Source organism: Prinia subflava, chromosome Z, assembly GCF_021018805.1.
Source record: "Prinia subflava isolate CZ2003 ecotype Zambia chromosome Z, Cam_Psub_1.2, whole genome shotgun sequence".
In the NCBI taxonomy this organism is placed as follows: domain Eukaryota; kingdom Metazoa; phylum Chordata; class Aves; order Passeriformes; family Cisticolidae; genus Prinia; species Prinia subflava.
This window is the reverse complement of record NC_086283.1, coordinates 45,809,142-45,824,049: the sequence shown is the minus strand read 5'-3', so window position 1 is coordinate 45,824,049 and position 14,908 is coordinate 45,809,142. Positions and strand designations below refer to the sequence as shown.

Below are 14,908 nucleotides of genomic sequence, written 5' to 3'. Positions count from 1 at the left end.
CCTAGAAGATCCTCCCAGGAACTGATGACTGGGTAACAAATAATGGTCCTGCTCTTGCAATGGATGAAGGACTGTGGAATCCCTCAGGGATATGTGCTGTGGCATGAGCTGTTAGCCAGACGCCCAGATGAGCAGGGTAAAGGATCAACCATGAGCTTACCAAGTTTGCTAATGAAAAAGCTTATGAATGATGCCTTAAATTGAAACCATCTGTGAAAGCACTCGAAGTTTTGACAGACTAAAATCCAAGTTCAGTAAAAGAAGAAACAATGCCTATGGGAAAGTCAAATTAATTATACATAATGATATACAAAACCGTTGTCCACATTAGTTTTTACTGTTCAGAATGGTAATAGGGTTGTTTTAGATATTCCTCTGAAAATATCACCCCAGTGTGCAACATAAGTTAAAAGCATCAATAGAATTTTGCAGAAAGAAAGAAAAAAGTACAGAAAAGTACACAGCCAGGTAGAATCCATTTGTCCTGATTATTATCTGTATAGAATCACTAAACTATTAAGGTTGGAAAAGACCTCTAAGATTATCCAGTCCAGTCACTAACTTGACAAGTTCACTACTAAACCATGTCTCTAAGCACCACATCTACTCAGTTTGTCAACCCTTCCGGGGCTGGTGATTCCACTACTTACCTGGGCAGCCTGTTCCAATGCTTAATCAGCCTTTTGGCCATGAATTTTTTTCTAGTATTCTATCTAAAGCTCTCCTGGCACAACTTTAGGCCACTTCCTTTTGTCCTATTACTTGTTACCTAGGAGAAGAGATTGACCCCTACCTCATTACAACTTCCTTTCAAGTAATTGTAGAGTGTAAGTTCACTCTTTTTCAACATATATATTTATGTACAGTTATCCCTCTGTATAAAATAGATATTAAATAATTTTATTACATTTTATTAAACTATAGATCTATTTATAGTGAATTTATTCTTTCAAAATATACATCTATGTAATTAAACACTAGTCACAAATTACATGTTTATATGTATTTTTAAAAATTTTGACTGTATAATCACAGTGAAACCAGGAAAAGGACAGAGAGTGGAAATAAGGATAAACTCTTCATGGATAATCTTTGATTAAAAAGTAAAGATTAAATAGAGTAAGACATAAGAAGGACACTATTGGAGCAAGTCCAGAGGAGGCACATGAAGATGACCAGAGGGCTTGAGCACTATTCCTATAGAAAAGGAGATGACTAAGACTGATGCCTAATAATTTTTGTCTTTTTTGTTTTATATATTCTCTGTATTCTTTACACACATACTTGTAGCTTTGTAGCCTATTATTGTAATTTAGTTTCAGTATTTTCTTAGGCAGAAAGACAAAACACTTTCCAAAGCCCCCATCCTATCTTGGCACTTTCTGGGAACCAAGGCTAAGAAAGAGCTCTTTGAGACACATTTTCATCAACAAAGTTTTGGTTTATCTGAGAGGGGAGGATTTAGAAGGGCTTGGACTGGGGAAAGACTTGTATCACCACTTGTGCTCCTAATTTGTGAATTTTGTCAAATATGCTAATTTGCTAAACTTATAAATCTGTATTCACCCATGTGGGTGGGTTTTGTGGACATTTTCCATATTTGCCCCTGGAGGCCTCCAATAAAGACCAGCCTTCACATTACCTTCTATACTAATATTTTCTCAAAAGTGTGTGTTGCTTCATTTTTAGGTTCTTAAGGCATCAAGACAGTTGGGGTACTTCAGCCTGGGGAATTTGCTCCAAGTACACTTTACAGCAGCCATTCACTGCCTAAAGGGGGCTATGAGAGAGCTGGAGAGAAGCTTTTGACAAGGGCATGTGGAGACGGGATGAAGGACAATAGTTTTAAACTGGAAGAGGGCAGGGTAGATTTAGTTTAGACATCAGGAAGAAACTATTTTGTGTGAGCATGTGAAATGTTGCCCAGAGAAATTGCAGATGCTCTATCCTTGGAAGTTCAAGACCAGGCTAGATGCAGCTTTGAGCAAGTGATCTAGTAGAAGGTGTCCCTACCCATGGCAGCAGAGTTGGAACTAGAGAATCCTTCTATAGGCTTCTTACAACCCAAACCATCCTATGAGTCTATGCAGACATGAGAAAAGAGACAAATGGTGATGAGAGAGATAAAGAAATACAGAAGTAAAGGAGAAAGGAGCTAAACAGTAGTAATAATTTCTGTTTCTCAGAGTGGGAAAACCACAAAGAATCGGTGAAAGTATTGCACAAAGGTTTGAACAATGAGATGTATTCCTTATTTAACACACTGTCTCATTCATTATGGAAATCATTGCATGGCCTAAAGGTCAAGTACATTGATTAGGAGAATGCTCATGTTGTACTTACTATAATTGAAATAATTTATATTGAAGAGCAAAAATAAAGGTTGATATGAAATAAAAACTGTACATTGTTTTGAAAAGGTCTAGTTCATGGTTTTCCATACATTTCACCTCATTTGCCCAAATAGGAGAAAAAAAAAATTTCTTGAACTTGTCACAAGATCTAGTCAAGATAATTAATGATGGCATCTCTTTTCAGGCTGGTCATTACCTGTGAGTTTCCCCTAGAAATTGTTACAGAAATTGTATGTTTTTTGGATACCAGGAAATCAGATTGGGTGATTTTTATGACTATTATTAGAAAAAGAAGTATTGAATGCAAACATAGGTTGATAAAAGCCATTGATACAGACATGCTTCCTGCTAAATCCAATCTGCAGTGTGCCAAAATGAATACATATATCAAGAACTATTGCTTTACAAAAAATTGATAATATTCCATTGATCTCTTCTAGATGAAGCAAAATCTTTCAGTTAATTGACCTTGCTTGCACAAAAGCTGAATCAGTCACACTAAACTTCAGCTATTCCTATTTCTGTGCACTCAGCCTTAATTCTATCTCATCTGCTTCCAGGAGCACCATCTTAACCCAAAGCTATCAGTACTTACAAGATTCTTCACCACTTCTCACCTGATTGGAAGCCTTCTCCCGAATATGAGGTGTAATCTCTTCTGGAAACCTCTTCCAACATCAGAACTAAACTGCACAGAAGACCCCTACTTGTCTACACTCCCAATCCTAATATGATAATACCTCAAATATCCAACAATATGTGAACCATAAACAGTAGTTCTTTGCTGCTAGAGAAAATTGGAATCATTTGGTCTCTGCCTTAAAGCGAGTGCTGAAATAATTTATTTCATGCCACAAAATAAATCACTGTGCACTCCTTGTTCAAAGTAGCTAATCCAACCCTGGCCTATACTGACAAGGCCCATCAACCTCTCTGTCAGCTGGCTGCCTGTATATGCATTATCTTCTGCATGCTCTTGCAAGTCCCAGGAAGCCTAGACTAAGTCTCAATCTTATTTTCTTTTGCTAACCTGGGCTGTTATCAAATGCATTTATCTCACCAGCACTTTCTGCCAGATTGCAGCTAGTCCAACAGTTGTCTGGCTAGTGCTAGAGTACTGTATAATTCAGCATCCACTTTCGAGATGTATTTTATGACTTTCTGGACAGTTGGTGGCCAAATTTCAGCAGTAACTCTGCCCAAGTGAACCCAGTCCACACCACTTCTAAATCGGCAAGCAGCACACCCCAGCCATCAGCGCAAAAAAGGAAAAGCATCAGACAGTCTCTTCTGGCAGCAGCCCTTTGCCAAGGCTTGTCAGCCCTAGCACTACAAAAAGACAACATCAATAGAATGCAATACTAATCCAAATACCTCTAAAGGTCTCCAGACAAAAATTTGTGCAATCCAACTTTATGCAACCTCCATGCAAAGGGCTTGATCTGGACAGGCACTATGAATGAACCCTCCTTGATACCAGGGATTTAAAACCAACATAAACATAGTCTAGCCTAGATCTAGGCCTACAATAGTTTCTCCTCCAAACCAATTCTCCTCCAAACCAAACCCACGCCTAGATAATACCCTTCACTAGACCTTGTTTTAGACCCACCAGTCTTTGCTGGCTCACACCTCAGCCACAGGGTTAGTGCCCTAGCTGTGCAACAATCAGCCTGTGCAGCAGACCCTAACAGGCTGTGCTTTGCCAGCCTCACTTTTTACTGGCAGTCCCTACTGCTGGTTCCTGTAAGCCTGCCACTAATGTATTTCATATTTACAGTCATCTAGTGATGACTGTTCTCATTATAAGGTCACCTGTAGACCCCACCTGACAGTACTGCTTCATTCTTCTCAAAGGAGTGCAAATGTGTGACATTAACTGACTACCCCAAGATTCTCCCTTCAGGGTCTGAAATGCACACTATCAAGAGAGGAGTTGTTTTAGCACAAACAAGAGAATAAATATGACACTGGCAACAGAGCAGATCAGGGGCAGCTCTTCCAGAAAGGGCATGTGCCCCTCTGTGATATTACTACTCTTATCTCTAGACCACAGAAACCAATGAACCAATAAAAATGGACCTTCATTTCTTCAGGATTGTATCAAACATGACACATTTTTCTTACAGGAAGGAGGTATTTCTATTCATGTGAACCAGAATTTTGCACTGAAAACATCAAAATAGAGAAATCATCAGAATTTAGGAAAAGAAGTTCTAGTGGGATTTAAGTTTACTGGCATGTTTTCCAGGTATTTTGCCTTTCAAAAATTAAAGTTTACAGTGGAGACTTATAATGCTCAAATGATCAATATAAAAATAAGAACATGAAAACTTTGCTCTTTCTTCAATTTTGTGATAACACCTTTTTCTTTTAAATACAGCTATTTTACTGAATTACTTTTGCTATTTACACATGTTGTGAAAAGATTACCAAGAGTTTTGCACATAAGGAATGTACCATTGACTATTACACAGTAAAGAAATCCAGTAGTTATACAACTCAGTTCCTCCAGGAACAGCAGGAGGTTTCTTCCTGCAATTTTAAAGCAGTCTGTGTTACCAATAAAGAAAGTTAAGTGTCAACTCTCACACTGAGTTTCTACTTATATCTAGGTGCCTAACTTGACCTGTCTGAATAAGAGCATTCAGGGTCAAGTGAAAAGGATTACAGGAATGATTACAAGAATAATTTTGGAGGCAATGATTCTAAAACTAGAGTTCTGCTACATCTACAAATTCATTTAGATCTGTTTCCATAAAAATCTGCCTTGGCCCAGGAATGTAGATCTTGACACCTAAGGAGATCCCACTTTGTAAGGAAAGCTTACTAATACCACAGAAGAATATTTCATCTGATTTTTTTAAAGGGGAGTACTTAAACTTCAAAACCTGAAGGCAAAATCATCATGGATAAAGCAATTTCCAAGTCTGGAATAACTTAGAGGTAGCATCTTGGATTGCATGCATCTGTACAAGCATCTGTGCAGGCTTATGTCTGGTAAAATCTAACAAAATAAATATCCAGAAGAAAAAAAAATGGCTGGAAAAATAATATAATAGTGCAGAATAATATCTGTGTTGCATGAAGTAATAGCTGAAGTATCTTCTTTAGCTATTTATTAAAAAACTAATTGTGATTCAGGAGAAGAGAATTTTTTAGGTGCCTAATCCAATGCAATATTTAATTCTAACATCAGAAAAGATCCCATAAAGATGAACAGTTGGTTGGGAGTTTTTGGTGTATTTTCTATATCCAAAAAGGACAACAGATTTAACACCGAATGAGTCACGTTACTCTGACTTTCAAAGGCGCAGACACATAGCAGAACTCAAAGTAGCTTCATCTCAATTCAGCTGTGTCTGTTCTGCCCATGCCTAGCAAACTTGGACACTCATATTGGTTGGACTGAAATAATTTAAACAGGATTCTCCTTTTATTTAACCAGAACTTCTTACCTTGCTTTGATAGAGAAGGAAATGCAAGCACTAAGGGATAAAGGTATTTTCCCTGTCAGAAAAGACAACAGTGGAAATATAAGGAAAAGAGTACAACCCTCCTGTTAGCATTTCAGGGCAGTTGGTCTACATGATTAGCTGTTTCCCACAAATACATTATAACTAGGCTGCCAGAAATTCACAGACAGCCAAAATAAAACAAAGTGAGAAATACTGTGTACATGCGCTGATGTTTGCCATCTTGGTATCATCTGTAAAAGAGTTAAATGAGTTTCAGATATTTTGAAGTGAACACTAGCTATTTTAGTAAGGCATTTTTCTTCTGCCATTCAAAGAGGAAGGAACATAGTCCTTAGTCAGGCTTCTCCTTGTGGACGAGTTCTGAAAACTGCTGCTAACATACCACAGTAAGCAGGGGACAGTCTACAGGACTGTGCTACTTCCCAAACTAATCCATTCCAGCCCAGCTCAGCCTAATCCAGGACAACCACTTAGGACATTTTCCAGTTCACCGCTCAAATCTCTAGCTGCCATCAAGGTTAAAGCAAATATCTACCTTTGAGTCTAATAGTGAAACTTTTACACAGTCCTGGACATGATACAGATTTTGCAGTTTTACAGCTTAAATCCTTCTGGTTCCTTGGACCTACTGGAAAAGGATTTATTTTATTGCAACTTCCAAATGTTCATTTTCGTACGTTTGTTTTCCCACAGAATGTGTGCATTGCTTCCAGCAATGTGTTTTATATTACCTGGAAGAATAGAAATACTCTGATGGGAAGAAACTATTTTTGTCTTATTGATGATTCCATGACTTCTCAAGCAAAGTTATCCCATTTATTTTAGAGCTTGACTCTTCACTCTTACAGTTTTCTGTGCAGCTACACCAGTATACAACCAACAAACTATGGGCCAAAGATATCTCTTTTTACTTATCACAGACAAAGAAAACTACATGTCATTGATTTGTAAGTACCTCAGTAGTGCATATAAAAAGTAATCTGTCTTTCCTTGGAGTGAGTTAATATTTTCTTTTTAGGGCACATATTGGCTATGCCTTTCTTGACATAAATGCAGTCTCTCTCTCCTGAGAAGTTTCCAGTGAGGCTTTCATCAAATATACAACCATAAAGAATTACACAGAGAGTTCAAGAGGTAGCCTGGATTAGGCTTAGTGATAAACACCTACCGAAAAATTAAGATCTAGAAAAATCTCTTCCATCTTCCTAGTACACCTTGTCTTTATTTTCCTCTAAGACATCAATGACCAATGACTCTCACCTTGATAGTAAAGTCTGCAGTGAGAGGCCCAGATATTCTTAGGATCTCCTTGTCAGGAAACTTCTGGAAGTCAATACTAGAATTTTCTACAAGGAAGGAGCCAGTGGTGCTGAGGCTGTTTTCACTCTTCGCACCTTGGAGAGTCTTAGTTTCCAAATCTGACAAATAGAAAAAAATTGTCAGGAAGCCAGAGCATTGCAATTTGAAGTGAGAGCAGAAACCACCCCCCCCCGCACAAATTAGTAATATTGCAGTTATTTTCCCACAGTCATTCACGTTTGCTCATTTTTCTTTTCTTTTTTCTCTTCCATCTGCTTATTTTCTTGGTTCAACCCTTCGATTTTTAGCTAACATTCTCCTTCTCACCCATAGGTCATGTTTTTATTCTCTTTCAGACATACTAATCCATTCCTTGTTAGGCATACATGTTGTTGCTTAACTCACTGCCAGTAAGTCACGCTCCTACGTGGAGCCTGACTCAGACCTTGGCCCATGAGCACTGCTAAGTTGCTGTACCCTCTTTCAGTTCAAAGGTGGGTCACTAACCACATGTTGTTGTAGTAGACAATTAATTGAAAGCAGGATATCCAGGAAAGAAAGATCAGTATGACAGCAATCCCATTTCCTCTCCAGAAGCAGTATGACCTATCCCAGTGGAGTAGAAGAGGAAGGTGGGTGCTGAACCCTGCTGAATTCTCCATCTGGCTCTCTCTATATTCACAGTTCCCCAAAAGTGGGCATTAATTAAGATACTGTTTTATAGTAGCTACTTCCGATTGTCACATTAAAAATAATGATTATTTCTTAAGTAGAAACCAACAGTCAGAAAGTAGGTCTCATTCAGCTAGCCTCCCTACCAACTCCAGATTATGCTCCACAGCACTTTCAGCAGTAAATGGTTTCTGGTAGTTATTATATATAATAATATATATATATATAATATTATATATATATATATATATATATAATATGACAGGGCATTTCACCATGAAGGATTTCGAAGCAGCAAACCTTTTATATATATTTATGAATATAGGCACAAAACCTCCAACACAGCGAGGCAACTAAGGCATACAATTCATCTACTATGGAAATATATTTTCAAAGATAACAAACTGAAAAAAAAAAAGTTTTATTTGCATATATTAAGTTGTTAATTAGGGAACCAAAAATGTAATTGCAGTAATTAGGCTGCTTTTCATGATGGATTAAGGAAATTAATTAGTGAAGGAAGTTGTTGAGGCAGTACACTCAGAATCTATACTGTAATGATGAATTCCTTGGTTTTCAGTGAGACTAGTCTCTTCCTTTGTGCTGCACTTGGCCATCTATTTGTTTTTGGACAGGGCTGCATACATCAGGAATAAAGATGGTTTTAAGACTTGTGTATATATAATCAGCCTCCTGTTGACTTCTCCCACAACCAAAGGTCACAGGGCAAAATACTCCCCCCCCCCCCCCCCAACTGACTGTAGCTCATACAAAATCCTTTGATGGGTGAACAGAAAGATTCATGGAGATCTCTGAAACAAGAAAGAGATGTATTTGGACTTACTCATGTTTACACAGTGCAGTTAATCTAAGCCTCAACCAGTGACTGAGGCCGACCTTGCTGATTCAAATCTTTTTATCATGATATGGCCTGAGTGAAGTGTTAGATAAATCTCTCCATCTAAAATCTCATTTCTCTCTGAGCTGTCTTAAAGCTCAATTACAAAAGTACAACCTTTTCTACCTTGGAAGAGAACACCTATACTGGAAAAGAAGACTGGAGGGAAGGAGTGGATGTCATGTACTGGGAAAGTAATATCAGCTGTACTGCAGCAGCTCAGGAATACCCAAAGGCCCACTTAAACTGAGGTACAGGCAGCAGCTGACCTTTTAACAAAAACATAATATATCTTTTCTTGGTTTATAACCTATAATTTGCTGGTCTTTATCCACAGCTTTAAATCTGAAGAATCCGCTGCTTTCTCAACACAAATAGGGAGCTACAGTATAGAACTAGTAAGCCATCCCTTATTTTGATACCTTGTATAAAATTTCTGGGTGAAAGAAAATATGAAGACAGTGAAATGATTTGGTGTTTCACATCTTTGCTGATATTCATGTTTGTACCTACATTGACCAGCACAGAAGACATAAATGGTCTGTGCTACAGAAAATTCCTAAAGACTTTTAGAAAAGGAGAAAGGTAGCTCAACTTATCTTAGAATAATCTGTGCTACTGAGAGGTCGAGCAGTACAGTCTGGGGTTTTATTCTGACAGTAAATCACATTTACCAATACTGTAATATTCCTTTGCTGCTGATGAGAAAGCAAGTAGCTTGTGAGCAGCTACTGCACTGGAAGATGTGAGAGAGGGGTGCCAGGATCTTCTATTAATGAAATAAATGTATTTGCCTTCAGCTCTAGTAGGGTATTCTCAAATCCTGAGAATCCTCACAGAAAAGTGGGTTATACAGCTGCTGGGATACTCAGAAGAAGCAGGAAAGTGTTATGGCCACCAACTGATAGGCTAGCAGAATTCAAGGGTCTTAACTCCTTGGAGCAGTATCACTGCTAAAGAGCAAGATTTCATTTTTGTATGCAGTTTCAAATTTTTAGAGTGTGATTTACTGTGTGTGTGTGCACACATGCATGATGTGACTGTATCTAGGGGAGAGAGAAAGATCATAACAGAAATGTATTCAAATCATGAGCAGCTTGATGGCTGAGCTGAGCTACAGGGAAGCTTATCTTTACTTTTCTCAATATTTCTTCTCTCAGTGGTATGTATTTTATTAATTTCAAACAAAAGCACTTGACACCAAGTGAACCAGCCAAAGGATAAGCAAACACAAATGACTGAAAAATTATGGAGCAGCAAAGAACTCTGCATTGCTGGCCAAGGTCTGCTTTGAAAAGAGTGTACCACTGAGGTACCACTGGGTCTGAGGAAAACTTCTGTGAGCAGGACTCATCTGTGTGTTGAAATCAGTGATCTGAGAGAGGGGAACCAGACACCACTGTGTAAACAGAACACTGCAGGTTACCAAGGCTCTCTTAAACAAGTGTACACAACTTCTTCTACTTACATAAATGATCAGGTCCTTTCAGTACGAGGCGAACTTGTCTGCTTCCGTAGGGAATAGCAACCACTGTATCATCCACTGTGGGAAAGAAAAAAACGCATGGAGTAAATAAGCAAGAACATTCCCATCTGTGTTCAAATAAGCATTGAAAGAGGTTTACAAGGTAGTCAAAAGAAAAACCTTAGGACCAATTAAGAATGCCAAGGATTATTATTAAATATCTGAAAAAAGAACTTGTTAAATATAGTAAGAACCTTCTGCTTGAAAGAATCGAAACATGTTGATTTTATTTATCCCCAAGTCCTTCACAACTACTTATGGTTTTCATAAGTAACAAGTTATTTCATCACACCTCTATTTAAAACTCAAATTTTGAATCGGTGTTTGTGGCGAAGTAGAGAAGCATAAGCTTATTCTGATGTTTAACCAGAACAGCTTTCCCATTTTTCACTTGACCTTTTCCCACTTAAACCCCACAGTTCTCCATGATCCTGCCCATGTGATGGTCCGCAACTGCTCTCAGTTGCGTCATCCCTTTCACACCTTTTATTTTAATGACCAAAAGTGCTATAATTCTGCTTCCCTTTCCACACTGCTAGCAGAAAACCCCTGGAAAAGCAGAAGCCTGTAAGACTGTTGTGTAAATAGGTATTAAAGCAGGATCTTGCACCTATGAAGCCCTTAGCAGCTTTTCTAATTGCATTTAAACTGATGTGTGAATTAACATGTAGATCACACGCAGCTGTGAAAGTTAGCTCAGCATTTCTAAAAAATCTCAGTAATCTCAGTAATGTCCTGAAGGGAGACAGAAAGACACAGAAAGATGATATAAAATACTTCACAAAATACCTGGGTTATGAAGTGGTGTGCCCAGAGAATGTTGCCCTGGACTAACCAGGGCATTTCACTCACCTTTCCCTGTCTTTTCTGCCTCCTTCCCTTATAAATGGAAGTTGGGAATGGTTTGCATACCTAAAAGGATTTTTTGGGGAGTAAGAAGGTGGTAGATGTGAGAGGAACAGTCTCTTTCACTATTTATTCATTAGAACTGCTCACATCTATGTCATGAAATGCCTTGTAGCAGGTGCTACAGCTCTGTTTTCAAAACAATGTTTTGCTTTGTCAGGTGAGGCTAACTCAGACAATAAAAGTATTTTATCTTTCATTCAAACATATGAGTTGGGATCTTACACTTCTGACCAGACCAAACTGGGAAAGCTGTTGGAATCCAGGTAAATCTCACTTACTAGTGAAATAGTTGTTGATGTTGTCATTTTATATCAAAGGCGAAGAGTAAAAAGAGAGATGAAACACTACCAGAAACAGGAACTCTTAAGCAATACATTCATTCTTCAATACATTCAAACCCATAATATCTCAAAAACGGTGAACGTTTAAATTTTAAATTCTGTAATGTATCACAGGAATTATTGACACTTTTATATTTCAGACCTTTATGGGGTGAAATACTCATACCTTCATTGCCTCCTACCATCACAGAAGTAAGGTGGAAATGTAAGCAGTCTAAGTGCCATGAAAATTGTGTGGACATAAAGACTGTTCAAAATTTCAGGCACTTCTGAACTATGTCTCATTTTCAGGTTCTGATTTGATATGTTTTCTCAAACTATCCGAGATTTTAGTGTCCAAGTCTTTTGTAACACTGGGTTTAAACTCAGCACACTTTTTGCTCATACAAATTTCTGATACCACACTGATCAGTAAAGCTTATCTTTCATATATATATACAGAATTCAAATTTTCTATTTTGAAAGACAAATACTTAATTTCTAAGAAATTAATTAAATAGTGATATTCTAATATTGCTTTATTGGTACCATTCTCGCATTCAGATTCAAGATACCCAGTAGGATAAATGATTTTATCCATTTTGGGGAAGAAAATACAACAGTATGACATATCATTTTGCTGTATATATATAACATTTTTTGGAATGAGTTTGGAAAAACAATAACTTAAATTTAAAAAACCCCAATATTAATGACCTTTTTGCAGGTCTTATTTAAAGACAATCCCATGCCATTATTATATCTGACTGTCTCTCAGTTACCAGCTCTGTGCTGCAGAGTTAATAACTCACTGACATGTCACAGAAAACCTGGACAGTTTAAAGACCATGCGAGCTTATATTCTCAGCATGCATCTTCTGCCCCAGGGAATTGCTAGGGCTATATTTCACCCGATTTTGTAGTTGCTCTCCATTTGAAATCGTAGCATGCTTGATGTGAAATGCAAAGCTCAGTGGGATTTATGCTTATCACAGTGCTTCCTGCTTTCACAAAGCAGAAGCAGTGGGGGCTGAAGGATAGTTTCCTGAGGTTAACAGTGATAAGGAGGAGACATTTCCTGTGAAGAGACGTGAAAGTAAGCAGGCTAACATTTAGTCACAGCTCTCTCCAACGATAGGAAGAGAGACAGATTGTTGAGCGGTTGTGTGGAAAAGACACAAAATGCTTTAACAGGTGGTTGGTTTTCTCTGGAGACCATGCATAGGGAAGCAAAGGAAGGTCCCAGATAACTGAGAGGACAGCGGCTCAGGGCTGAGAAGAAAGTGCAAGGTTTTTGGCAAAAGTTAAATGTCATGTACATACATCAGATTCTCATGAGAGAGACGTTTCTTCTGGTTTTAGATTTTTAATTTGGATTTAGTTCAAATGGTTTGTCAGTGATGAAAAATGGAGTTCTTTCTATCTCCCAATTACCACTGATATTCAGTGGAAATCTGGAACCACATCTATTTTTGGCAGCCATTACAAGAGTAATTATGTGAATATCTAGACAGCATTATAATTTCTATGAGTCTCTTTTAAAACTAATCTACTTCGCTAGCAGATGTCAGTCCTGTTTAAGAGAAATACCAAGTTTGCAGTAGGAGATCAGCAGAAAGCACTCACAACACATGGGACTAACTCTCTAGCTTTTTGGTGAATACAAAGAAGCCTGCTTAAAAGCATCTTGTCTTCATAGGAAGGATGCACACAGTTCCCTAAAGAAGATACTAAATAAAAAGAGAAAGATGCATTTTCTTCAGACTTCTGAAGAACCACCAAAGCCACCTAAGAAAAAAGAGTATTTCTGGAATAAATGAAGGCTTTTGTAGCTTTTTTATTATAAGTTGTATGAAAATATAGACATAGCTGCTTTCTTTTTCATAAAGATATAGGTGAGAATTCAACACCACACTACATCCTGCCCTACTATGTTTCTGTCTCTGAGGCCACTGGGACATGGATGCTACCCCTATAAATAGTGAAGACGCTGTTTCTGTAGGAAATGCTAAGTGTTTAAAAGCTATACGAATTCCTTTCTCTTATGCCTTCGCATGATACAAACAACAGGGAGAAGGGGATTGGATGTGAGCACCAAGAGAAAATTACTTTAGTATGATGAGCTCAAGACTGTGTTTAGAATGGTTCTGAGATATAAACAGCTTCAGAAACTCTTAGCACAGTTCTGGAGTAAAGGTTAACCATCCAAACCCTAGAACAGTCCTCAATTGGATACTGTTCCTAGAGAAACAAAAATCTCGAACAAAGCCAAGGAACACCTCTGCTGATTCCTAGTCCCTGATGTACATTTCCCCTCTGATTTTTCTAATGCTGCATGGCAGTCTGGCTTTTAATTCCTTTGTTCAGACCACAGATAGAGCACATAACCAAATCAGAGCATTGGTCAGGATGCTAATAAGGGGAGTTTGGAGGTTGAAGGTCAATGTGCATGACGTAGGAATATGGAAAATTATTTGTGTGTATTTAATGGGGGCTGCTGGTTTTTGTCTAGAGAACTGTAGTGAGCGTAGGAACTTTATGGTTACATGAAGCACACAGAAAACTGTTGAACTGTTGGAACACCATCTGCAGGATGCTGTTCTTGTGTGAAGGTTGGGTTTAACTTGGGTCAATCAGTCAGTGGAGTAATTACATCCTAAAGTAATTCATGAATTCAGAGAATCATACAATTCTGGAATGGTTTAGGTGGGAAGGACTTTAGTATCATCCAGTTCCACCCCTGCCATGTGCACGGACTCCTTCCCAGGTTGCTCCAAGCCCCATCCAACCTGGCCCTGAACACTCCCAGGGATGGGGCAGCCACAGCTTCTCTGGGCAGTGTGTGCTAGGGCCTCTCATTCCTCACAGCCAGGAATTCCTACCCATTATCCCATCTAACCCTACCCTCTGGCAGTGAGAAGCCATTCCTTGTGTCCTGTCCCTCCATGCCCTGTCCCCAATCCCTCTCAAATTCTCCTGGAGCCCCTTTAGGCCCTGGCAGGGCCTCCGAGGTCTCCCTGGAGCTGTCTCTTGTCCAGATGAACACCCCCAGCTCTCCCAGCCTGGCTCCAGAGCAGAGGGGCTTCAACCCTGGGAGCATCTCTGTGGCCTCCTCTGGCTCCAGCAGCTCCACATCCTTGTGCTGTTGGGGACTCCAGATGTGGAGGCAGCTCTGCAGCTGAGGTCTCACCTGAGTGGTGTAGAGGCTGGATATTCCTCAGCTGGCAGATGAGAAAAGCTCACTGGTATCAACACAGCTGTGTGGACTGCAAGCTATGTCTACAGATAAGTAGACACAATTCTAGAAAAAACAGGATTATTTTATGAAGATAACTTGAAATTTAGTTATCAGCTAGTGAATCCAGTCATTTAAACGACTGGATAAATAAAATTAATCAGGAGGCTCTGATCCCAGATTTGCTTGTGTATTTATGTTTATAGTGACAAATAAG

The 14,908-nt window shown here is 38.7% G+C and overlaps 1 protein-coding gene across 1 annotated transcript in view; it reads right to left on the bottom strand.

Moving 5' to 3' along the window:
• ADAMTSL1 (ADAMTS like 1) overlaps window positions 1-14,908 on the bottom strand; it is a 195,823-nt gene that overhangs the window by 121,353 nt on the left and 59,562 nt on the right. The window contains exons 6-7 of the mRNA XM_063421603.1: window positions 10,171-10,245; window positions 7,094-7,251 (exon numbers count right to left, since the gene is read on the bottom strand). Of these exons, the coding sequence (XP_063277673.1) occupies window positions 7,094-7,251; window positions 10,171-10,245 (233 nt within the window). The remainder of the gene's footprint in view (window positions 1-7,093; window positions 7,252-10,170; window positions 10,246-14,908) is intronic.